The sequence below is a fragment of the Apostichopus japonicus genome, chromosome 15 (genome assembly GCF_037975245.1).
Source record: "Apostichopus japonicus isolate 1M-3 chromosome 15, ASM3797524v1, whole genome shotgun sequence".
Lineage (NCBI taxonomy): Eukaryota > Metazoa > Echinodermata > Holothuroidea > Aspidochirotida > Stichopodidae > Apostichopus > Apostichopus japonicus.
The window spans coordinates 198982-226770 of NC_092575.1; the positions used below are offsets into that span (position 1 = coordinate 198982).

Below are 27789 nucleotides of genomic sequence, written 5' to 3' on the forward strand. Positions count from 1 at the left end.
CGCTTGCATTATCCCCCGATTGTGCATTAATCCTGTGAGTAACGCACGCTAGACCGTTGATTAACCCCTTAATAAGAAAAGGTAGATTTACAAGCCAGTACACTAACAAACTCTCTAAGCTTTGAAAAAAACTGGTGTGATGTGAATATCATGCATTCCAAATTCCTGCATGGTGTGATGTGCATATCAGTGGAACCAAACATATGCAGGCTGCATCCCTGCATGGTGTGATGTGTAGTGGAACCGAACATATGCAGGTTGCATCCCTGCATGATGTGATGCGAATATTAGTGGAACCCAACATATGCAGGCTACATCCCTGAATGGTGTAATGTGAATATCAGTGAAACCGAACATATGCAGGCTGCATCCCTGCATGATGTGATGTGTAGTGGAACCAAACATATGCAGGCTACATCCCTGCATGATGTGATGTGAATATCAGTGAAACCGAACATATGCAGGCTGCATCCCTGCATGATGTGATGTGATGTGAATATCAGTGAAACCAAACATATGCAGGCTACATTCCTGCATGACATGATGTGAATATCAGTGAAACCAAACATATGCAGGCTACATCCCTCATGATGTGATGTGAATATCAGTGAAACCAAACATATGCAGGCTGCATCCCTGCATGATGTGATGTAAATATCAGTGAAACCGAACATATGCAGGTTGCATCCCCCCATATATAAGAATATCAGTTGTTTATGTCATAAGTCCAACAGTCAACCCTTCATACCCTGTCATTAAAACATGATTATGTTTACAAATAATTACTGACTTAATCCAATGTTCAGCACATTCTATAGAGCTACTTTTAAAAACAATCTACTTCTTATGTTCACAAATAAAATACTCTAGTCAGCACATTCTATAGAGCTACTTTTAAAAACAATCTACTTCTTATGTTCACAAATAAAATACTCCAGTCAGCACATGATATAGAGCTACTTTTAAAAACAATCTACTTCTTATGTTCACAAATAAAATACTCTAGTCAGCACATTCTATAGAGCTACTTTTCATAACAATCTACTTCTTATGTTCACAAATAAAATACTCTAGTCAGCACATGATATAGAGCTACTTTTAAAAACAATCTACTTCTTATGTTCACAAATAAAGTACTACAGTCAGCACATTCTATAGAGCTACTTTTCATAACAATCTACTTCTTATGTTCACAAATAAAATACTCTAGTCAGCACATGATATAGAGCTACTTTTAAAAACAATCTACTTCTTATGTTCACAAATAAAATACTACAGTCAGCACTTACAAGCTAGTTTCAAAATCATGACAATTATAATGAGAACTGCTAAATACATACTAAGTCCACTGGTAAGCTTCTCATATAGAGTATGGGTAAACAAAGGCTCTGGAAGTTCCCTCATATACAACTTGAGTAGGCCAGCAACAGCATGGATGTCAAAATTACCAACCAGTTTGGTAACACTTTTGTGACCTACAAAGAGAAATGATATTATGTAAAACCAAAAACACACTAAACAGTATGCATCCTTTAGACCTTTACCAAGTACATTTAAAGCAATAAAGTTCACAAAAGGATCATATGTATTCTGCAATACCAAGTACACACACATGACTATATATGTGTCTTGCTATACCAAGTACATACAAACGATTATATGTGTCTTGCTATACCAATTACACACAAAGGATTATATGTATTCTGCTATACCAAGTACCCACAAAGGATTATATGTATTCTGCTATACCAAGTACACGCAAAGTATTATATGTATTCTGCAATACCAATTACACACAAAGGATCATATGTATTCTGCTATACCAAGTACACACACATGACTATATATGTGTCTTGCTATACCAAGTACATACAAACGATTATGTGTCTTGCTATACCAATTACACACAAAGGATTATATGTATTCTGCTATACCAAGTACCCACAAAGGATTATATGTATTCTGCTATACCAAGTACACACAAAGTATCATATGTATTCTGCTATACCAAGTACACACAAAGTTCATATCTACTATGCTATCCCTCACCTGTTTAAAAAGCTTTTCTGAGGTAGTGTATGTCTACATTGGGATCCCTCATCCGGTTTCCCAATTTCAAATGCTTTCTAAGGTAGTGTATAACTACTATGCTATCCCTCATCCGGGTTCAAATGCTTTCCTAAGGTAGTATATATATCTACTCTATCCCTCACCTGTTTCAAATGCTTTCCTAAAGGTAGTATATATCTACTATGCTATCCCTCACCTGTTTCAAATGATTTCCTAAGGTAGTATATATCTACTATGCTATCCCTCACCTGTTTCAAATGATTTCCTAAGGTAGTATATATCTACTATGCTATCTCTCACCTGTTTCTCATGATTTCCTAAGGTAGTATATATCTACTATGCTATCCCTCACCTGTTTCACATGATTTCCTAAGGTAGTATATATCTACTATGCTATCCCTCATCCGGTTTCAAATGCTTTCCTAAGGTAGTATATATCTACTATGCTATCCCTCATCCGGTTTCAAATGCTTTCCTAAGATAGTATATATCTACTATGCTATCCCTCACCTGTTTCAAATGATTTCCTAAGGTAGTATATATCTACTATGCTATCCCTCATCCGGTTTCAAATGCTTTCCTAAGGTAGTATATATCTACTATGCTATCCCTCACCTGTTTCACATGATTTCCTAAGGTAGTATATATCTACTATGCTATCCCTCACCTGTTTCACATGCTTTCCTAAGGTAGTATATATCTACTATGCTATCCCTCACCTGTTTCTCATGATTTCCTAAGGTAGTATATATCTACTATGCTATCCCTCACCTGTTTCACATGATTTCCTAAGGTAGTATATATCTACTATGCTATCCCTCATCCGGTTTCAAATGCTTTCCTAAGGTAGTATATATCTACTATGCTATCCCTCATCCGGTTTCAAATGCTTTCCTAAGATAGTATATATCTACTATGCTATCCCTCACCTGTTTCAAATGATTTCCTAAGGTAGTATATATCTACTATGCTATCCCTCATCCGGTTTCAAATGCTTTCCTAAGGTAGTATATATCTACTATGCTATCCCTCACCTGTTTCACATGATTTCCTAAGGTAGTATATATCTACAATGCTATCCCTCATCCTGTTTCACATGATTTCCTAAGGTAGTATATATCTACTATGCTATCCCTCACCTGTTTCACATGATTTCCTAAGGTAGTATATATCTACTATGCTATCCCTCACCTGTTTCACATGATTTCCTAAGGTAGTATATATCTACTATGCTATCCCTCACCTGTTTCACATGATTTCCTAAGGTAGTATATATCTACTATGCTATCCCTCACCTATTTCACATGATTTCCTAAGGTAGTATATATCTACAATGCTATCCCTCACCTGTTTCAAATGCTTTCCTAAGGTAGTATATATCTACTATGCTATCCCTCACCTGTTTAAAAAGCTTTTCTGAGGTAGTGTATGTCTACATTGGGATCCCTCATCCGGTTTCCCAATTTCAAATGCTTTCTAAGGTAGTGTATAACTACTATGCTATCCCTCATCCGGGTTCAAATGCTTTCCTAAGGTAGTATATATATCTACTCTATCCCTCACCTGTTTCAAATGCTTTCCTAAAGGTAGTATATATCTACTATGCTATCCCTCACCTGTTTCAAATGATTTCCTAAGGTAGTATATATCTACTATGCTATCCCTCACCTGTTTCAAATGATTTCCTAAGGTAGTATATATCTACTATGCTATCTCTCACCTGTTTCTCATGATTTCCTAAGGTAGTATATATCTACTATGCTATCCCTCACCTGTTTCACATGATTTCCTAAGGTAGTATATATCTACTATGCTATCCCTCATCCGGTTTCAAATGCTTTCCTAAGGTAGTATATATCTACTATGCTATCCCTCATCCGGTTTCAAATGCTTTCCTAAGATAGTATATATCTACTATGCTATCCCTCACCTGTTTCAAATGATTTCCTAAGGTAGTATATATCTACTATGCTATCCCTCATCCGGTTTCAAATGCTTTCCTAAGGTAGTATATATCTACTATGCTATCCCTCACCTGTTTCACATGATTTCCTAAGGTAGTATATATCTACTATGCTATCCCTCACCTGTTTCACATGCTTTCCTAAGGTAGTATATATCTACTATGCTATCCCTCACCTGTTTCTCATGATTTCCTAAGGTAGTATATATCTACTATGCTATCCCTCACCTGTTTCACATGATTTCCTAAGGTAGTATATATCTACTATGCTATCCCTCATCCGGTTTCAAATGCTTTCCTAAGGTAGTATATATCTACTATGCTATCCCTCATCCGGTTTCAAATGCTTTCCTAAGATAGTATATATCTACTATGCTATCCCTCACCTGTTTCAAATGATTTCCTAAGGTAGTATATATCTACTATGCTATCCCTCATCCGGTTTCAAATGCTTTCCTAAGGTAGTATATATCTACTATGCTATCCCTCACCTGTTTCACATGATTTCCTAAGGTAGTATATATCTACAATGCTATCCCTCATCCTGTTTCACATGATTTCCTAAGGTAGTATATATCTACTATGCTATCCCTCACCTGTTTCACATGATTTCCTAAGGTAGTATATATCTACTATGCTATCCCTCACCTGTTTCACATGATTTCCTAAGGTAGTATATATCTACTATGCTATCCCTCACCTGTTTCACATGATTTCCTAAGGTAGTATATATCTACTATGCTATCCCTCACCTGTTTCACATGATTTCCTAAGGTAGTATATATCTACAATGCTATCCCTCACCTGTTTCAAATGCTTTCCTAAGGTAGTATATATCTACTATGCTATCCCGCACCTGTTTCACATGATTTCCTAAGGTAGTATATATCTACTATGCTATCCCTCACCTGTTTCACATGATTTCCTAAGGTAGTATATATCTACTATGCTATCCCTCACCTGTTTCAAATGATTTCCTAAGGTAGTATATATCTACTATGCTATCCCTCACCTGTTTCACATGATTTCCTAAGGTAGTATATATCTACTATGCTATCCCTCACCTGTTTCACATGATTTCCTAAGGTAGTATATATCTACTATGCTATCCCTCACCTGTTTCACATGATTTCCTAAGGTAGTATATATCTACTATGCTATCCCTCACCTGTTTCACATGATTTCCTAAGGTAGTATATATCTACTATGCTATCCCTCACCTGTTTCACATGATTTCCTAAGGTAGTATATATCTACTATGCTATCCCTCACCTGTTTCACATGATTTCCTAAGGTAGTATATATCTACTATGCTATCCCTCACCTGTTTCAAATGATTTCCTAAGGTAGTATATATCTACTATGCTATCCCTCACCTGTTTCACATGATTTCCTAAGGCAGTATATATCTACTATGCTATCCCTCACCTGTTTCACATGATTTCCTATGGTAGTATATATCTACTATGCTATCTCTCACCTGTTTCACATGATTTCCTAAGGTAGTATATATCTACTAGATGCTATCCCTCACCTGTTTCAAATGCCTTCTTAAGGCGGTTGATATCAGCTATGCTCCCAGATATTCTGTAGATGCCAAGCTCCGAGATTCCTGTTAACGAGAAATAGAAAATAAAAATGTATCCCTACTGAGAAGAGGCTCTACAAAGTCACTCCCATTGTGTTATCAAGTTTAACTGGTTACATTGAACATACATATGAATACCTTGTCTTGGTTATGTTAGTGTTTCAATAGTATATGACAATCAAGAATACCTTGTCTTGTTTATGTTAGTGTTTCAATAGTATATGACAATCAAGAATACCTTGTCTTGTTTATGTTAGTGTTTCAATAGTATATGACAATCAAGAATACCTTGTCTTGGTTATGTTAGTGTTTCAATAGTATATGACAATCAAGAATACCTTGTCTTGGTTATGTTAGTGTTTCAATAGTATATGACAATCAAGAATACCTTGTCTTGGTTATGTTAGTGTTTCAATAGTATATGACAATCAAGAATACCTTGTCTTGATGATGTTAGTGTTTCAATAGTATAAGACAATCAAGAATACCTTGTCTTGATGATGTTAGTGTTTCAATAGTATACGACAATCAAGAATACCTTGTCTTGATGATGTTAGTGTTTCAATAGTATACGACAATCAAGAATACCTTGTCTTGATGATGTTAGTGTTTCAATAGTATATGACAATCAAGAATACCTTGTCTTGATGATGTTAGTGTTTCAATAGTATATGACAATCAAGAATACCTTGTCTTGAAGATGTTAGTGTTTCAATAGTATATGACAATCAAGAATACCTTGTCTTGGTTATGTTAGTGTTTCAATAGTATATGACAATCAAGAATACCTTGTCTTGAAGATGTTAGTGTTTCAATAGTATATGACAATCAAGAATACCTTGTCTTGGTTATGTTAGTGTTTCAATAGTATATGACAATCAAGAATACCTTGTCTTGATGATGTTAGTGTTTCAATAGTATATGACAATCAAGAATACCTTGTCTTGATGATGTTAGTGTTTCAATAGTATATGACAATCAAGAATACCTTTTCTTAATGATGTTAGTGTTCCAATAGTATAATTAGTATAATTCAAACTAGAGAATTCATGGGTTAACATTAGCTTTTGTTTATTGTCCTATTTATCACCAGACAAACTTCAAAGGAAGCCTGATGTATTTACCTCTCTTTTCTACTTCTGTGGCACAAATTTTAATAATATTAGGCATATCTGAGGCCTCCCTCTTGGTTAAGGCACCAATCCGTACACCAAACACTCCAACTTTCTTCCTGGATTGAACTCTTTTCAGAGTCTTGGCTGATGACTGGAAGCTGATTTTGAGAGTAACAGTAATCTGTAGAAGCACCACAATAGCAGGTTTATCAGAAGTGGTTTATAATGAGATATTTATTAATATAAAAAAGTGAAATCTCACCCATCAAAAATGCATGCAAAAATGGTTCCCTTCCACCAAGAACCATAAACAGATTAAGTTCATTAATTGCACTAATGACATCTCCAAATTCACCACTGTATCACAATAAGTTACGTACCTTAACTAACATTAAACGGCCTGACATTGCAACCAAGGGTGAAAGGTCTGTGTAGTGATATGACTAATTTCAAAGGCCTATTGTATCACCTTTATCATATGGAAACGAGTCTGCTGGACTTACCTTGTCCATTTTAACCTCAATTTCTTGCCTATTCTTCAGTTGCTCTCTCTTCAGCTGTGGATGAAAAAGTAAACATCTCAATGATGAGATGGGAAAGCATTTCATGAACTCTATGAAATCACGTACCGTAGCAGAGGGCAGATAATGGAGTAGACATCTCAATGATGAGATGGGAAAGCATTTCATGAACTCTATGAAATCACGTACCGTAGCAGAGGGCAGATTATGAAGTAGACATCTCAATGATGAGATGGGAAAGCATTTCATGAACTCTATGAAGTCACGTACCGTAGCAGAGGGCAGATAATGGAGTAGACATCTCAATGATGAGATGGGAAAGCATTTCATGAACTCTATGAAGTCACGTACCGTAGCAGAGGGCAGATAATGGAGTAGACATCTCAATGATGAGATGGGAAAGCATTTCATGAACTCTATGAAGTCACGTACCGTAGCAGAGGGCAGATAATGGAGTAGACATCTCAATGATGAGATGGGAAAGCATTTCATGAACTCTATGAAGTCACGTACCGTAGCAGAGGGCAGATAATGGAGTAGACATCTCAATGATGAGATGGGAAAGCATTTCATGAACTCTATGAAGTCACGTACCGTAGCAGAGGGCAGATAATGGAGTAGACATCTCAATGATGAGATGGGAAAGCATTTCATGAACTCTATGAAATCACGTACCGTAGCAGAGGGCAGATAATGAAGTAAACATCATAATTATGAGATGGGAAAGCATTTCATGAACTCTATGAAGTCACGTACCTTAGCAGAGGGCAGATAATGGAGTAGACATCTCAATGATGAGATGGGAAAGCATTTCATGAACTCTATCTCTATAAAGTCACGTACCGTAGCAGAGGGCAGATTATGAAGTAGACATTTCAATGATGAGATGGGAAAGCATTTCATGAACTCTATGAAGTCACGTACCGTAGCAGAGGGCAGATTATGAAGTAGACATCTCAATGATGAGATGGGAAAGCATTTCATGAACTCTATGAAGTCACGTACCGTAGCAGAGGGCAGATAATGAAGTAGCAGTTTCTTTGACATGTGTCTCTTACTTTAACCAGAGGGAATGTAGTCAGGTAGCAGTTTGGAGGGAAAACCCCATCTGAATACTCTCACCTTTGATTCGCAACTCTTTTAACATTTAATACTTTCTGCATGTCCACTTTCTGTTTTCTAAAGGGGTAACTAATGGTGCTAGTGCCACACAGAAAACCAGATGGTTTATTAATTCCTCGCCTTATAAGTTATTTATGGAATCACCATATTGGTAAAGCAACTAAGAAATTTGTCATAAAGCCAATTAGCAGAACTTCAGAAGAGTTCCAGATAACTTGACACATTTGAAAACACAAAGAAAAAGTGGATGAAATTGGTCCAGCAGAGTCCTCCTTCCTCTCATAGAGACAGAATTGTCATGACTTTGAGTTATTAGTACTCAGACTCCTACATACTGAAGATAGTAAACTGTGCAAGTAACTACCACATCTCCAATACTCACCAATGTCTGGCCTTTGTCTATCATTTCATCATCAAGTCCTTTAGTGTGGTCATAACATATTACTCGAAGAGTCTTAGCACCATCTACCTCCAGGTCAAAATCCTGGAAAAAAATTAACATGATATCATCAGAACACTCAAAAACAATTGGGTAAATTAGGAGCTTGATATGTCAGGTTGTTACCACAGAAAGCATTTATCATAGCAAAGCTTCAATAATAATAAGTTTTATCATAGCAAAGACCAAGGCAAGCTTCTATCATGAAAAGCCTTTATAACAGCATATCATTATCATAACAACATTTAACAGAACTAGCTTGTATCATATAACAAACCTGTATCTTAGCATAACTCTATCACAGCAAACTTCTCCCATACCAGGCCTTTATCATAGCAAACCTGTATAACAAACATGTGTCATAACAAACTTTATCACATCTAACCTGTATCTTAGCAACTTTTGGCATAGATAGCCTCTATCATAGCACTGTTATGCATACTGCTTATCACATCCCTTGAGTAATGCACCAGAAATAAATTACAATAACCTTATCAAAGAAATTCAACATTTTAGAAAAGTAATTGTCTGTCTTGTTGCTCTTAAACTTACTAAAATTAAGATACCAACAAAACTTTTGAAACCTTTTTGATAGACCACATAGATGGAAACAAGGTACACCATTTACAGATGGTTTGCTTAGCAACACAGTGAGCAATCATGGCCCCTTAGCAACACAGGGCTACTTTTGACATTCAAGAATTTAATCTTATGACTGATCTTCATTGCATGGGTTATGATTGTCATGGAAATCAGAAAGACCTGAACAATGCTAGATGATACATAGAAGAAGACCTGATATACAACAATTGTATTATCAATACAGCCATGACCTCATCAGGTCAAACAGTTGTAACCCACCAATGTTATCAGTCATAAATCTGTTGCACTCATTACAATAGTTTACTGTTTTTGTATGATGACTTTGTGTGAATCAGAACAATACCTCATTCCACACTGGAGTCATTGTATTCTGTGACTTTTTGGTCTTTGCCATCAGAAAGAATATTCCATAAGCATCAACCTCTATGCAACAGTATAATTCTGAAAGTAAACATAAGCAAAGAGTAGGTGATCAAGTGGACAGAATCACATAACTTTGCTTGGAATAAGTAAAAGATTACACTCAATGATCACCAGAAACAAGTCAAGTTAACACCTACTGTACTTCAAGGAACAAACCTTAATAAAATTTGTTCCATTTCTTACACATGGTCCGAATACATCGCTCTATATTTAGCTAAACCTCAAACAAGGAAATAACACACGTCAATGAGCTTCAACCTTGGGTGGAACAAAGAGAAACTGTAGGTACACTAGAGCTTGACTTTATTTGAACTTGGCAAACAAGAATGCCTGACAGAATGGAAAGGTTGAACAAATTGAGGTTAACACGCCAATCAGTACAATAATTAGCACAGTTGGTAGTGCTTCAAGTGATTCAATATCCAGGAAGACAAAATGCTATGGAGAGGAACAAGATAGCAGAGGAATTAAGTAATGATAAAGTAAGAAAAGATAGATGTTATGGTGTTCTTATATCAGCACACCAACATTAACCTATCAACTTTCCCTTGAATTGCAAGTTGCACAAGCATGACCCATCATACAGTTAGTCTACCATGTATATGTGCAGCATGAATAAAGCTAGACCAGTTGCTATGAGTACAGACACACCCTCTTAATGAATGGTAAATAGTCTGTTATTACTGGAACAAACATCAGGCTCAAGTTGCTTCAGAGAACACAACACAATAACAGTTAATCTGAAGACAGATACAAATAACATAAGTTGATAAGTACTGCTAGCTTTGTTATGGAGAATTGAATGTATATCATGGTATCAAGCCAGTTTGTTTTTAAGATCATTTGTGGGATATTTTGTGATTTCATTTGCATATTTCTTCCATTGTTTTTTGGTGAGGAGTATTGTCAGTATTCATACTTACCAGATGGAATCTTTAAACCTACAGCATTCACTACAGTTACCAGTAACGTACCGGTCACCAGGTCAGCATCTATTACGACAGAGCAACAATTGCATTCAATTATTCATTGTTTGGTTTTTATGTTTGAAGTTACACTTTAAGATCATCATCATCATCATCACACAGGCTCTTCAAAGTAACATTAAACTTGCAACCTAAGCACATGATGTTCACATTAACTATTCAGGATGATACCTACATCTTCAGGTTCATTGAGAGAGGATACACACATGAGAAACATTGATGAAAACTATAATTTAAAGAAGATTATTACCTTGGCTTACAACAATGGATCGTACTGATGCTTGACGTCCCTTCAAGAAAAGAAAATGAAAGAAAGTAGAATGATTGAAAGAACATAAGATTACAAAAGAGTATTTTCATATCGTACAAAACAAATAAGTAGCAGAGAAATTTGTCTCACTATTTACACAAACAGGAACAATTCACTTGGCTCAAGATGCTAAAGAAATCATCATCTTCCTTGTAACATACAACACTAAATTGCCATTATCCTAGTTGGGTGTCTTCCTTGTAACATACAACAGTAAATTGCCATTATCCTAGTTGGGTGTCTTCCTTGTAACATACAACAGTAAATTGCCATTATCCTAGTTGGGTGGGTTTAGCTACTAATTATGCAGTTACTGGTGTTTGTATCAACTATTGAATGGCAACCTCATTCACAAAGCAGGAAATGGCTGAACTTTGATGTTAATGCAGAAACAAGAAATTTCATCAACACTTTTAATTATTAATATCGATACGAGTTTACACAGCTGTAACTTCAGAGGAAGATGGTATGAATTATGTTTATATCAACAAACTAACAATGAAAGGAAAGGACCTTAGGTGAAGGTAAGTTCATAATATTTGTCATTACTATAAAACAGGAGGCGCTTGTCTTTTATTTCAACCATTCACCTTCCTATGCATCACATGGCACAGTAACATATGTGTTTTTGTGTATGCCATTGGAGAATAATGGTAATGTGTGCACTGAATCAAATCATCTCATTAACATGCTAACATAACTATAATAACACATGGAATGTCAGATGCTGTCCAAACAGAAATAAATCACTAACCACTTACATGAAATAATCATTATGTATCCCTTCATCATCTTAATGTTTGTTTATTTTAAATCCGATTTATCTCAGTTAAATCAGATTGTTTTTCTGAACATCAGTTTATTTATACATTCAAAGTTATGTTTGTCATGCATGTATGATTACGTTAAATTTAAATAATCCTTGAGTACAATGGGTGTTCTGGTACATCAGTAGCTAGCTAGTTAACAGAAACACTCAGTACGTGACAACAAAATCTAAGGCTGACCAACTAACAAACCTTTCATAGTATGAAGGAACAGTTAATGCTATAAACTTGATAAATTAACACCATTTTTATGTTTATTGTTCCTGTATGATTAAGCTGTAGCCCATAGAACATTATAAACTGCTTGATGTGTTATGATGTGGTGTTTACAATAGTTTACTTCCAGGTTGGCATTACACAACACCAGATTGGCAAAAGGTATTAACTTTAGAATAAAAAACAAACAGCTGGTTCCATTTACTTACTAAATTCCACTTACCTTCAGATACTAACAACCATTTCAACATACCATGATGTGTGAGCTGATCTACAGGTACATCTGCAGTGTAACTAGTCTATCCTATGATAAATGTTTAAGGTTTGATAAAATTGTACTTATTTTAACGACTACATGTTTTACTCATGTACAGTTGTGAGAGATGTTACAGGGTAGATACAGCCACTGGCAGTCATTGCTGATAAATACCTGATATTGATGATGCTTATGCTGTATTTCACTCAACCATTACATATTAAATGATTAAGCAAATATCTTATTGCTTCTTTTTAATTGCTCTCGAGTTAAAACGAAAAAGATTTTTTATTCAATCAGTGAAGTGATTTAAATATAGCTTTAAATTAGTGAATTAAATTGGGATCATTGACATCAACCAAGCTTGCTCTTTGTAAGAGAATGTCCTTTACCAAGAAACTAAGCTGAGGCTTTCACTTTTCTAAAAATTGTGTAATAGTAACAAGAGTGAACTATTTCAACAGATTGATAATAATGACACTTACCTGTTTAAATTTACTGAGAAGTTTGTTGATGTGATAAAGGGTAAGGTTCGGTGTCACCTAACATTCCCTCTTTGCAGACAGATTGATAATAATGACACTTACCTGCTTAAATTTACTGAGAAGTTTGTTGATGTGATAAAGGGTAAGGTTCGGTGTCACCTGACATTCCCTCTTTGCAGACAGATTGATAATAATGACACTTACCTGCTTAAATTTACTGAGAAGTTTGTTGATGTGATAAAGGGTAAGATTCGGTGTCACCTAACATTCCCTCTTTGCAGACAGATTGATAATAATGACACTTACCTGCTTAAATTTACTGAGAAGTTTGTTGATGTGATAAAGGGTAAGATTCGGTGTCACCTAACATTCCCTCTTTGCAGACAGATTGATAATGATGACACTTACCTGCTTAAATTTACTGAGAAGTTTGTTGATGTGATAAAGGGTAAGGTTCGGTGTCACCTAACATTCCCTCTTTGCAGACAGATTGATAATAATGACACTTACCTGCTTAAATTTACTGAGAAGTTTGTTGATGTGATAAAGGGTAAGGTTCGGTGTCACCTTACTTTCCCTCTTTGCGCTTAGGATAGCTTCTCTCCAGTCTGACTTTTCATAATCGGATGGCATCAGCAACATGTAAGTCTGGGTGAACGGAATGCAGAGAAGTTAATTTCTACCTCACATCGCAAATAGAGACACTGATTGCAGACAAATTATGTCATTTCGTGGATACGTTTCAACAATGTTATCCATTGCCATGTACAACAGAATATGATTGTGGAAATTCAGCCTGTTTTCTCCTGCTCAATACACAAGGTAGCTGCAGTCAATCTAAACCAGCAACATGTGTGTACATTATTAATCAATAATCAGTTTTTAATGAGACACAACTCATAGATTCCCACAAGTCTGACATCTTTCAAGCACACTTATCCTATTAAAAGTTAACAAATAAGCATAGTAAAATCAAGATGATAATATAACATTGTAGGCAAACTACAGGTGAGACTGACGATATCACGGTGCTACTCAAACCTAGCCCCCCCCCCACTCCCACCCCATTCCGGTGACAAAATAGGGAAAATATGAAACGTATCATTATTCACCAACGAGTTCATGGATATGAAATGATTATGAACCAATTTAAGTCAGCAACCTACTTGATGAGTTCAGAATAGTGATGTTAACAACAACAATCATGGATGTTTGTCCACATAGCAGTGGGGGAATTAACAAATTGGATTTGAGTACAATTCATGATCACTCTCCTCTTTAAAGTTTCACTGTTCTTAACTTAGAAACAAATATCTTTGTGATATGTATTTGGCTATTGTAAAATATGCTTACCACCTATCCTTACAACCCACCCACCACTTCTCCTACTTAGAGAGAAAAGACTGTTTATGCCCTCATAAGCTGATAGTGAACAAAGGAACTTGACTCACAGCAGGTAACAAAACATGAAATATAGACCCGGAACATTGCACATGAATGTACACATAGACAAGCAAGAGTTGCATTGTTGACAATAAATAGAGACTCACCTTGCCATTGTGGTGGTAAAGATGAAGAGGTAAAGAGGGCGACAAGACTGTCAGCTGTGCCTCCTGGAAGCAAACACAATACACCTAATGTCATATGCCATACTATACCAAAATACTGGGGAGCACTCTGCTACTCCAGATTACACAATCATAGTTATTACATTATGTTAGAAATTTTTGCTGGTTTTGATATAGTTATAAGGTCTGAAGCTATATGGTTGTTAGTTCACACAATTCTGAAAATAGATATATCTGGTCAGTGGCTCAAAACCATCATGCATTTCTTGTCACACACACCTGCTACGTACAGTACTGTGATCGCTTAACTATCGTACAAAAATTTTCAACGATCGTAGAATTTCGAATAATATCGCGTAATGTTGCACAAGTTCGCACACCAAGTTTTCAACGAAATTTCGCACAATTCTACGCATGTAATAATCGTTCATTTGACCACAGGAATGTGTGCTTAATGAAGCAGAGAATTAACTATGAACGGGCGAGGTGAAAGATTAGAATTTTCAGAGCTGTTCCAATAAAGATGTCGAAAAAGAATCAATGAAATGAAAAGCATAGGCGCTCACTGGTCGAGGGACAGTGGTTTTCCGCGTTCGCGGAATATCGCGGTAAAATGCGGAATTCATGAAATCTTGAAAAGCGAAAAACACGGAATTTGTTTTTCCCACCGATGCTTCTTTTAAAATGTATTTTCATGTGTGAATCAATTCACTTCAATAACGGGCACGGAAGTAATTTACCGGTAAAAAGAAAAAAATTTTTCTGTGAAATTTTGAACGAGATCAACATGTATTTTGCTTGGTCTATAACAACTGTCGCTACAGTGCTTAGGTTCAAACATTTGACAGTTTAATTTCGCCAATAGCTTAGCCCTTTGTTGGATTTGTATTTCAAGCACAAGAAATCGTGTTTCAAATGGATTTTGAAGCACAACGATTATTAAAATGCTTACCGTAAATTGCAGATGATGTTCAAAACAACACATTTCGTATATATTCCAATAAAGATCCGTGAAGGAGGATAAACGGAAGTGCGTACGAACTACGATGTTGGTAAAACTGGCAATTTTAGACAAATTTTATTCTCACTCAGTAAGCCTTACTGATGAAAATTAGAAACTACATGTAAATTAAAGTTTTAGATGTTGAAAATACCATCTTTTATATTTAGGAGGATACAAAAGAGAACACCCAAACAATCCCCCTTCTCGACCACCTCAGAAAAAAAGAAAGAAACGTCTATGTACCATAGGCTAACAGTGCATTGACACAAAAGTTATTTAATAACAGCTAGCTCTACACAGATTGTTTACATGTGTCCCCAGACATTGCAGTACTGCACGAGACATCATTTGCATATTACACCAAACAGCGGAATTTCTTTGCCTTGTATCAGATGTAGCTGGCTAGCAACAGGTGCACAGAATAAAATACCCTGGACAGACAGCCGACATGCAATGTTTGTTGGGAGTGATTGACAGTTGTTTTGTTACAGAAAGACGCAGCCTTTTATTTAGTTGAAACATTGCATTTTTTTAGTCTAAACCATAAGGAGTTATTTTCTACCGGGGCTTTCCCGATACGGCCAACGTTTACCACCTTTGAAAAAGTCAATGCACTGGGCAGGGAAATCATTGTTCCTACCTGAGGCGCAATATTTTGAGTGGGGGTTAAGGAAAAAAAAAATGTTTCATAGTTTCCAAAATGAACATAAATCAAATGGAAAACCTAAATATAATCATATCAATTATATCTAGCAGATATGCCGACTTTGTGTGCGTACAATGTTCCAACAACTCTGGAAAAAAATTTGTTCGCACACTTTACCCAAAAGAAATATTTGACCCCTAACACAAAATGGTTGGGCTGGGCTCGATGTCCGCACCTGTTTTATACTCAAGGGCAGCGGAACCGGGGGGGGGGACGTGCCCCCCACTTTTCCTCAGGTTAAAAATGCGCCCTTTTTCTACATAAAAATTGAGGTGTCTCAAGTTAGCAAGAGGCCAGGGAACCAGAATGAACACTTGGGAAGGGCCGTTTCCAGCCATCTGAGGGGTTTGTAAAACCAAAAATTTTCTTGTACGCTCCGCGCCAACTGATGGTGGCGCTCTGCTCAGATAGTCGTGCAAACAACTTTGCAAATCTTGGCTACGCCCCTGACTTTTAATGAATTTCTGTGGGTCAAACTCAAAGCTATTTCGAATGGAAAAATTTCGAAAGTTTATCAACAAGAAATAAACTCTAATTCGGAAGACTACATTAGCAACTAGCATGATTTCACCTCATTTTGTCTCAAAGGAAAACTTGTTCCTTGTTTCCCAATTTGCACATTGGATATTGCAGTACTAGTATGCATATTTTCCTTGAGGAAGGGGGGGTGTTGATGGAGTGATGTGTATACGCAAATAAGATAATACAATAAGAGTTTTAAAGGGTACTAAATATAAGGCTGCACAGTCCAATCGAATTTCTGCAAAGTGCTCTTTGATGTCAGTGGTGCCCCCCCCCCAAGATTAAAAGTGCTTCCGCCGCCCTTGACCTGGACATCCCCAACATGAGTGTATGTAAGAAACATTTTCTTTTTCATGGATGGTGGGGGGGGGGAAGTGCCTACAAGCCTAAAAGTACACGTTTATCATATTCTTTGTTATATTTTATACTTTTTTGTGAGACAAATTGCAGTCTCACCCGACACAGCGACATTATCCCGCCTGTATGTTTTCTGGAGGTAGCTGAGTACTGTGTTAAAATAATAAATAAGGTAACTAAATAGGAGCTTCAAAAATATACTGTCCCATTTTTCCCCTTCAAAGTGATGTTACCATTTTTTCTTCTTCTAATTTATCAAATTTTTGGGGAAGTGTAAATTTCTAAATCGTGAGATTATAAAATAAAGAATGTTTAGATGCAACTTGCAAGGCCTCAGAAGTGCCGTTTCCGGCAATCTGAGAGGCATTGTGTGCTAAAAATTTTCTTGTACGCTACGCGCCAACCGATGGTGGCGCTCCGCTTAGATAGTGTCACAGGAACTTTCGGGCACAAAAAGTTCTGCCCCCCCAAACTGAAATGGTCCTGTACGCCTATGTACAAAGTAGGCTATATGATCAGAAAGCCTACATCGAAAGTTACGCCGTATACACCTCGCAAGAAAACTACGATAACCTTAAATGAAAAAAACAATATTTTGCACTTGAAGATCTGGCTTCCCCCAAAATGCAATGATAAGGTTTAGACCCAGTACTTTTTAATACATTGAGTTTCCAATTACTAGTCAAAAATATTTTCTGAAGAAAAACTGTACGATATTTTCCACAAATATTGATGCTTAGATAAGTGCTTCCTCACAATCAACGAGACGCCCAAAATTCGCTCCGCTTACGTAAAACTTCTATATATATAACACGTTGAAAACCCAAGATTTTACACACCTAATTCCCATTGACATTGGTCACGGAACATAAGTAGGTCATCGACATTCGAACTTGGCAACTTGCCCAAGTTCATTGCACCGTGGGAACGACTCAATACATTGACACGATGTAACATTTTCCCGCCATCTGGACGCCGAGTGTAACTTTGTGTAACATGCAAATTATTAATGGTACTATGCTGTGCGGTTAAAACTTATTGCGACACATACAAATTTTGGGGTTGTAGAAGTAACTTTTGTATCAAATGTAAAGTACTGTATGGTACTATAATTTATAAAAGATGCTTTTCCTCAGGTGGTAGGGAAAAGGGGTGATTCGGTGAACTCAATCTCTTTGTATAGTACTTGGATACTTAAAATGACCATGTACATGCAGTTTCTATTTCTCTTTAGTAAGCTCTACTTAGCATTGTTATCCTTTGTGGATCTTTATTGGAATATATACGACATGTATTGTTTGACGCCAGTATTTAACGGTAAGCATTTGTTAAATTTTTGACAGCTTCAAAATCCATTTTCAAAAAAGTCTGTTTTCATGAAGGTTTTATAAAATCGACATATAGCTAAGGTAGGAAAATATTAACTTAACCACATTAACGAAAGTTGTTCTATTATCCAAATAAAATACATGTTTCTCGTACTGAGATCTGAAAAAAACGGGCGGCCATTTTCTTCTCTTCCAGCGCTAATACTAGTTTGGAATATGTGGCAACCTTTACAAAATAATTTTTAAGGATAGTTTAGATTTCTTGTAATCCGAATAGAAACAAGGGAATCATGTAAAAGGAGGCCCATTGCGCGGACAAGAAACATGTTTTGTTTTTAACCGGCCCTTCTTCAAACTCAAAGCTGTTGGGTGGAAGTTTTTTTTTCTTTTCAGTTGTTGGGTGGAATTTTTTTTTCTTTTCATTCAGTTGGAGCCAACGGTAAATTATATAAAAAAATGACACAAGAAACGCTTAGTAACACTTTATTTTTCTTCTAGGTTTTCAAATTCTTTCGGCGACTTTAATCCTATTCATTGAGCACAATAGCATTTCCTGCGTAGAAACTCGTACATGGATTATACGAGGTGTCTACGCGGCAATTTGTTTGTCAACAAGTTTATTCGCGATTGTAGCCTACTTGTTTATAGGTCTTTACACGATCATGTGCGCGTACACATGTCCAGTTATACGTGAGCGGTACTGTACACGTGCATATTGAATGTATGACATTGAGTCTCGTAACTATGTGCTTTGAACCATAGATGAAAGTTGTGTTGTATACTTTGCACACGTAATATCAAAAAACGACTGTTGTAATTCTAAAAGGCCTATTCAACGATTTTGTGCAATTTTGTACGTTGTAAAACTGACCGAAAAACCGTGAATAATTGTGCGAATTTTGTACAAAATTTTTCGTCCGAATTTTTCAACGATTTTTTAAAAATAGCAAAATCGCATAATTTCGAATAACGTCGAATAAAATCGTACAAAATCGCAGAATATCGTTTCTTCGAAATTGTACGATCGTTAAGCAATCACAGTACTGTAACTTTGAACATTTTCTACCATGAACATTGCATAATAAGATTCTGCAGAAAATTCAAAGCTAGAGCTTATTGATCAACTCACCAGTTCTGAAACCTTCTTCCTCTTCTTCTCAATTTCTCTCTGAAAATGTCTTGATTGCTTCTAAGAAACAAATACAGGTCAATGAAAATGAATAGGATTTTTGTCCGGAAAGTTAAATAAACATGATTCATTTAAATTTAGAATGATCAAGATTATCAGCAAAATGACAGACACAGCAGGAGCAATGGACTGCCTCCTCAAGGCTTACAGTGTACATATAGCAGGAGCAATGGAGACAAACTGATATCTCCAACTGCCTCCTCAAGGCTTACATTGTACATATAGCAGGAGCAATGGACTGCCTCCTCAAGGCTTACATTGTACATATAGCAGGAGCAATGGAGACAAACTGATATCTCCGACTGCCTCCTCAAGCCTTACATTGTACATATAGCAGGAGCAATGGAGACAAACTGATATCTCCGACTGCCTCCTCAAGGCTTACAGTGTACATATAGCAGGAGCAATGGAGACAAACTGATATCTCCGACTGCCTCCTCAAGGCTTACAGTGTACATATAGAAGGAGCAATGGAGACAAACTGATATCTCCGACTGCCTCCTCAAGGCTTACAGTGTACATATAGCAGGAGCAATGGAGACAAACTGATATCTCCGACTGCCTCCTCAAGGCTTACAGTGTACATATAGCAGGAGCAATGGAGACAAACTGATATCTCCGACTGCCTCCTCAAGCCTTACATTGTACATATAGCAGGAGCAATGGAGACAAATTGATATCTCCGACTGCCTCCTCAAGCCTTACAGTGTACATATAGCAGGAGCAATGGAGACAAACTGATATCTCCGACTGCCTCCTCAAGGCTTACAGTGTACATATAGCAGGAGCAATGGAGACAAACTGATATCTCCGACTGCCTCCTCAAGCCTTACATTGTACATATAGCAGGAGCAATGGAGACAAACTGATATCTCCGACTGCCTCCTCAAGGCTTACATTGTACATATAGCAGGAGCAATGGAGACAAACTGATATCTCCGACTGCCTCCTCAAGGCTTACAGTGTACATATAGCAGGAGCAATGGAGACAAACTGATATCTCCGACTGCCTCCTCAAGCCTTACATTGTACATATAGCAGGAGCAATGGAGACAAACTGATATCTCCGACTGCCTCCTCAAGCCTTACAGTGTACATATAGCAGGAGCAATGGAGACAAACTGATATCTCCGACTGCCTCCTCAAGGCTTACAGTGTACATATAGCAGGAGCAATGGAGACAAACTGATATCTCCGACTGCCTCCTCAAGCCTTACATTGTACATATAGCAGGAGCAATGGAGACAAACTGATATCTCCGACTGCCTCCTCAGGCTTACATTGTACATATAGCAGGAGCAATGGACTGCCTCCTCAAGGCTTACAGTGTACCTGTACATATAGCTATTTAGTTTTACAGCTGATTAGCATAAACCTACAGTCAAATGTTACGTAAAACAACAGCCACACACATAGATATTAACACTCAAATTATTTACATCAGCAGCTATGTACAAAACCATTGACAAATAAGCAGGGCACTGTTCACACAGTTAGGGAGGATATTCAGTAAATATATCTGCCATATTTAAGTACGGTATGTATGTTACTTACAGCTATCATATCCTTCTTTAGGGATGTGTTCAGTTCTGCCAGCTTCCTTTTCAGCTCATCTACTTTCTTCGTCTCTAATGTTGGACATTGTTTGCTAGAACCTATAAAAGGACCATACTACACCTGTAACAGTATCTGTACATTTCTTTTTTATGTGACCAAAAGCAGGTACGTTTTCTTAGTACAGAGTACACACGGGTCAAGCTATGACTCAGAAAATACACACACTGCATACTTCAATGGGATTTACAACATGCTTTATAGCAACCCTTATGTATACAAACAGTTACGGTAAGTGTAAGTTGCGCAAATGTTGACTCTAAAGTGGACTGACTAATGAAATCAGTCAAGATTACTACAGTTTCAAGGAAAGATAACACTGGATATTGAGATCAGTACTCTGTCCTTATTCCTCATTAAACTAATATAATCATTGCTTGTATTTAATAATACATTCCAGGTTTCTCAATCAAGTCTTTCTTCAAACTTCAAATGAAAACTGAAATACAAATGAGGGCAACATCATCTTAATTTAATAGATCAAATAAAACTACAGAAGTTAGATCTCAGAAGCTAAACTTAGATTTAATAGCAATTACAGAATGAAATAAAAAATATCTTGACCCATTGGGACAATAAAGACAAACGTCAATCAGAGAAAACATACTTTCAGAATGGTCACTTGGTATGAGTGATAACTCTGATAATGGTAAGTACCACTGGCAGTCAAACTGTCCCTTGTCTCTAGAGAAGACTCCACTGTGGATGAAACAAGAACAACAACTCAATAAGCTCCTCCTTTTCCAAGAAATAAATCTTCAAAAAGAAATACAACAGTGGAATGTTTTAAGGAGATATTTATTTCCTTAAACTAGTGAAATCTAATATCTTGGGTACACACCCATATATTATCAGTCATTTGATGCAGTATTCTAAACTACATTACAGTATATAAAGACAGCAAACTACAAACTCACTTGCTAGATCTAAAACTGAAACTGTGCAGAAAGTTTTTAATAAAGCTGTTCAGATGTACTGCTGTTTCAATTAATTGTTCAACATTAATTGTCATCGCATATGATTGGGTCTATTAAAGATCTATTACCCAGATGCTCTTTTGTTGGCACAAATAAGCAGATCCGACCAAAGGAAGAGATATCGAAGCTTTCTTTGTCCTTCTGTCCACTCTACCACGTAGCCATGCTTCTGGCAGGAACGTTTCTGGATGGAACAAAAAATATTAAAATTCAAGAAGGAAGCCTAAACACATATATATGAAAATGGCATATGTCAACCTTCCTAGAAGATCTACAGTAATATATGATTCCTTAAGAAGAGGGACACCAAGCACATACCCCTAGAAGCAGAACACCCAACATGACCCTAGAAACAGAACAACCAACATGACCCTAGAAGCAGAACACCCAATATGCCCCTAGAAGCAGAACACCCAACATGACCCTAGAAGCAGAACACCCAACATGACCCTAGAAGCAGAACACCCAACATGACCCTAGAAGCAGAACACCCAACATGCCCCTAAAAGCAGAACACCCAACATGACCCTAGAAGTATAACACCCAACATGACCCTAGAAGCAGAACACCCAACATGCGCCTAGAAGCGTAACACCCAACTTGCCCCTAGAAGCAGAACACCCAACATGACCCTAGAGCAGAACACCCAACATGCGCCTAGAAGCAGAACACCCAACATGACCCTAGAAGCATAACACCCAACATGACCCTAGAAGCAGAACACCCAACATGCCCCTAGAAGCAGAACACCCAACATGCCCCTAGAAGCAGAACACCCAACATGCCCCTAGAAACAGAACACCCAACATGCCCCTAGAAGCAAAACAACCAACATGACCCTAGAAGCAGAACACCCAACATGCGCCTAGAAGCAGAACACCCAACATGCGCCTAGAAGCATAACACCCAACATGCCCCTAGAAGCAGAACACCCAACATGCCCCTAGAAGCAGAACACCCAACATGCCCCTAGAAGCAGAACACCCAACATGCCCCTAGAAACAGAACACCCAACATGCCCCTAGAAGCAAAACAACCAACATGACCCTAGAAGCAGAACACCCAACATGCGCCTAGAAACAGAACACCCAACATGACCCTAGAAGCATAACACCCAACATGCCCCTAGAAGCATAACACCCAACATGCCCCTAGAAGTATAACACCCAACATGCCCCTAGAAGCAGAACACCCAACGTAACCCTAGAAGCAATAACACCCAACATGCCCCTAGAAGCATAACACCCAACATTTCCTAGTTCTTAGCAGAACACCCAACATGCCCCTAGAAGCATAACACCCAACATGTCCCTAGAAGCAGAAGCTAGAAGCCAGAATGAAGGTCAAATAGCACTTTAGGTCATGCATTAATATATAGAGCATCAAAATTATAATCAGCTATCGTTAGTATTTATCGTTTGCACAACTCACAAGCAGTAACCCCCTTTTAGCCAGCTATACTAACAACTAAGCCTAGCCAAAATTAGTGAGTGCTTCCTACTTGAAATATTACGTAAACCGACAGGCAACAAAATTGTGATACGCAAACTTGATTCTCAAAATTACAATCTTTATATCAGTCATTGATGTTTTAACAAACTGCATCCAGGATACTCTTTGCAGCTTGTTAGAGGAATTATAAAACATACTGGTTTATATATTTACGAGTGACCCGCTTACCTGTTTCCCCACAACCTTAGCACCGCATTCTACCATGTCTAGTATGCCCTGGTAATCTTTTAACACTGTGCACCCTCAGTGACCGGTCATAACCGGTCTGTGACCTTCCTTCTCATTTTACCATCCAAAGTGTCTACACATGTTTTTCGTTTGGGAACAATTTTCTTGCGGAGACAGGTAAGCGGGGAAGGAAGTAAATTCACAAATTTTGGAATGATTTAGTAGGGTTTCCACGTGTTATAACTTATATTCTCAGTGGAGCCTCAGAAGCACTGTGTAATTTAGTGTGATAGGCTACTACTGTACAGTAGATATATGCATAGTTTTATCAATTGTTTTCAACGTCACATACTGTCAGTTACTTCCTACACTGTGTTTGACCCCAGTGCATTGTTTGTAGGTCTGAATATGCCATGTTTACAACTTTGATTAAAAGCAAACGTTTCATTAATTCTTGCCAAGAATATTTGCAAAGGCAAAACAGGTGTCAATGGGCAAGTTCAATTTTAATTATGTTGTGTTCATTTGTATAATGCAGCAACCAGACTGGTGAAATTAACTTTAATGTGTGACAAAGAATGCAATGTACCTAACATTAAATGGCCTTACTGATTTGTGTACAGATCGTTATTGGTTAATATTTTCTTGTTACTTTGACCAGCTGATCGGCATATTGACAAAGTTCTAGCTATTAATCGGAATCAAATCTGAGGCTAAGAAATAGATTTATTAGAACAGATTATTAAATCATTGCAAGTAATAAGAAGCGGCTTTGTTGTGAACAAAAATGTTCAATATCAGTTTCCGTTATGGGCAATGAGACTAAATGTATCGTTACTGATAGGCCACCGATATTGCAAATATCGGCCGATAATGATATCGCAAACGATTATCGGCTGAACACTAACACCCAACATGCCCCTGGGAGCATAACACTTACTAACATGACAGAGAAGCATAACAAAATTGATTAAGGATGGCTGGAAGAGTAAACTTTAGTCAAGGCCAATGACTGTTGATTATTCTTGTAATCAAAGTCCTAAATGAGATCATCATTACAATTAAACTAAAACCAATAAAATGAACCATCATATAAAGAATATAAGACACGTTTAACAAGAGAATTAATCAATCGTTACCTTCACATTTGTGCTGGATCTTTCTTGTATGGCCTCAGTTACTTCAGTGATAAACTTGTGGGTCTTCTCAAGAACATAAATCAAAATTCTGTGGTCTTCATGGCTCTCTGGAGTGTGTTGTAGAAGGTCCTACAATAAGGAGTGAATTAATGTACTGTGAGACTGTTTGGTAATGGTCTAGAATATTTACACTTTCAAATGAAGAGAACACCTTGAAGTACATTAACAGTAAACAGACGGTTACATCTCTCACACTAGTCGCTATTACATCTCTCACACTAGTCGCAATTACATCTCTCACACTAGTAGCAATTACTGTTACATCTCTCTCACTAGTCGCAATCACTGTTACATCTCTCACACGAGTCGCAATCACTGTTGCATCTCTCACACTAGTCGCAATCACTGTTCCATCTCTCACACGAGTCACAATCACTGTTACATCTCTCACACGAGTCGCAATCACTGTTACATCTCTCACACTAGTCGCAATCACTGTTACATCTCTCACACTAGTCACAATCACTGTTATAAAGTATGTAACTTAAGTGGGCACAATTTAATAAGGATAGTAAATATAACTAATTCCATTTCTTTAGCAATGTTGGATTTGCATTTTTATGGGAATAAAACTTCTAAAGAGGAAACATCATAATTAAAATATCAAATGGAGAAAAGTGAAATACTCTGAAACCCTGAAAGATATTTGAGGAAATTATAGTATAATATTAATGAGGTTTACTTTGAATTGGCTCAGGATATATATTGCAGTTACTCAAGGTTTATAATGACACTATACTAGGAAACTTGGTGTTCCTGAGATTGGCCACAGGGATTGTCATCATTCAAGGACTCCCATTCTTCAACACACTGCATTGTCTTACAACATGAATGAAGATATTTAAAGATTCTAGCCTGATTCTATTAGAGATCATATCATCACAGATAAGCTGGACAATGAGATGTTAGGTTATTGTGTGTAATACAATACTACAAATTAGTCTACAATGTTGCATTATCTCCTATCAACCCTATTATTTCATGAAGGTTTGGGTCAGGTTACTCTAATCATTATGGGCTTAGGTTCATCAACAATATACACTCTTTGAAACCAAAACTGCTTTAGCAAGCAGAAAATCAATACTCAAAAGAATTTACTGAAAGAAGCAGACTGTATTTTTAGGGAAATGAAAGGTAGCTCATTAATCAATTTCAAGTGATTAACAAATTAAACTGAACAAGTTAAATCCATAGGGGCTTTTCAGAGGTTTTGTTTCACACATATAGGTTGGTTCATTAAGAAAGTGAAAGTACCGACACAAGTAACAAATCCATCTACTGCTCTCACGTAAACAGTTTCAGTTTTAAATTGAAAGTCACGAGAGCATACTAGTACCGGGAAAGGACAACTTCAAAAACAGAAAACATACTGTACGTTATGTAGCCATGTGTGTTTCCAATTACCAGTTAAAAGCAGAACACATACGTTATGTAGCCACTTGTGTGTTTCCGATTATCTGTTAAAATCAGAACACATAGGTTACGTAGCCACGTGTGTTTCCAATTATCGGTTAGAAACAGAACACATACGCTATGTACAGGCCATGTGTTCCTGATTACCACTTAAAAAACAGAACACATACGTTATGTTGCCATGTGTGTTTCCGATTATCGGTTAAAAACAGAACACATACTTTATGTAAATATGTGTGTTTCCAATTACCAGTTTATTTTTATCTCTGTTACATGAAATTGAAAATGCAAACTTTTCTGATTTGCCAATCACCCAAAACTTCCTGGTTTAGGCATGAACTTGTCTCCAAATATTCATTTACCATCTATCACCTATTAAAATGGATAGTCCAGAAAATTGTTTTGTTTTGACAATTATTAGAGGAAACGTTGTCTATGCACTCAGGTGAAATTTGCATTCAAGTTTTACATGCTGTTTGGATGAGACTGTGGTTATGTTAAGTGATAACTTGCTCCACTAAAGTACACTTTGACCTAAGCCTTGCTTTTGATCAATTGATCAACAATAAGAAACTGTTTTAGATTTGATCTAAAAATTCATCTATCCCTTTGGAAAGCAACAAACTTCATATTGGGTATTTGTACAAACAATCTGTCACATACTGTACATGTCACATACTGTATATGTCATGTGTACGAACACTGGGCTGCATGAGTCCAGGGCATATTTTGAGCAAAATTAATTCATTAGCACGTTTTGCTAACCAACTGCCATTTTGATTAGCACTGCATAAAAATCGATTAGCATTGAGAAATTTGTGAATCTAGTAATCTTCATTTCTCATTTATGTATAAATGTATGTACTGTAGCCTAGATACGCCTGATGCTATCATTCCACAAAGTATGCATCAAAAGGAGGACATATAAATAAATTCCTTGTGTGAAAATGCAGGTTGTATCCGTTTCTCATTTCGCTCAACTAACCTACTCGCGCCAGGAGTCAAGTCATATTCCAGCCCCGACCAATTGTTCTCCGAAATCCATTTCTTAGACGTTTCCTCCTTTAAACCTTTAACTGCCATGACGAAGTATTCGGAAGTAAATTACAAAACGGAATCTGTGGAAACTGCGCGATCACAAATCCTGAACTCCTGATTCTGTAACAATGTACTTTCTGTTCAACCGATGGCGATAAATCCGATAATCCGATTACATTCTGGCCGCTAGTGAAACTACAGTACTACACAGTGCAATATTATTATTGTAATGTTAGCCTATAGCCAGCACCAGTAGCTCACAACGTGGTAT

General features: G+C 37.0%; 1 protein-coding gene across 2 annotated transcripts in view; it reads right to left on the reverse strand.

Annotated features, from left to right (window-relative positions):
- Positions 1–27789, reverse strand: part of LOC139980937 (active breakpoint cluster region-related protein-like) — an 84282-nt gene that overhangs the window by 5198 nt on the left and 51295 nt on the right. For both annotated transcript variants that reach the window (XR_011797743.1, XM_071992993.1), the window contains exons 7-21: positions 25008–25136; positions 22257–22372; positions 21819–21910; positions 21152–21252; positions 19538–19597; positions 14475–14537; positions 13435–13572; positions 11081–11120; positions 10768–10836; positions 9765–9862; positions 8762–8863; positions 7240–7293; positions 6746–6917; positions 5568–5645; positions 1341–1475 (exon numbers count right to left, since the gene is read on the reverse strand). Coding sequence is in view for 1 of the 2 variants with exons in the window: in XM_071992993.1 (XP_071849094.1) it covers positions 1341–1475; positions 5568–5645; positions 6746–6917; positions 7240–7293; positions 8762–8863; positions 9765–9862; positions 10768–10836; positions 11081–11120; positions 13435–13572; positions 14475–14537; positions 19538–19597; positions 21152–21252; positions 21819–21910; positions 22257–22372; positions 25008–25136 (1447 nt within the window). In the remaining variant the exon portion in view is untranslated. The remainder of the gene's footprint in view (positions 1–1340; positions 1476–5567; positions 5646–6745; positions 6918–7239; positions 7294–8761; positions 8864–9764; positions 9863–10767; positions 10837–11080; positions 11121–13434; positions 13573–14474; positions 14538–19537; positions 19598–21151; positions 21253–21818; positions 21911–22256; positions 22373–25007; positions 25137–27789) is intronic.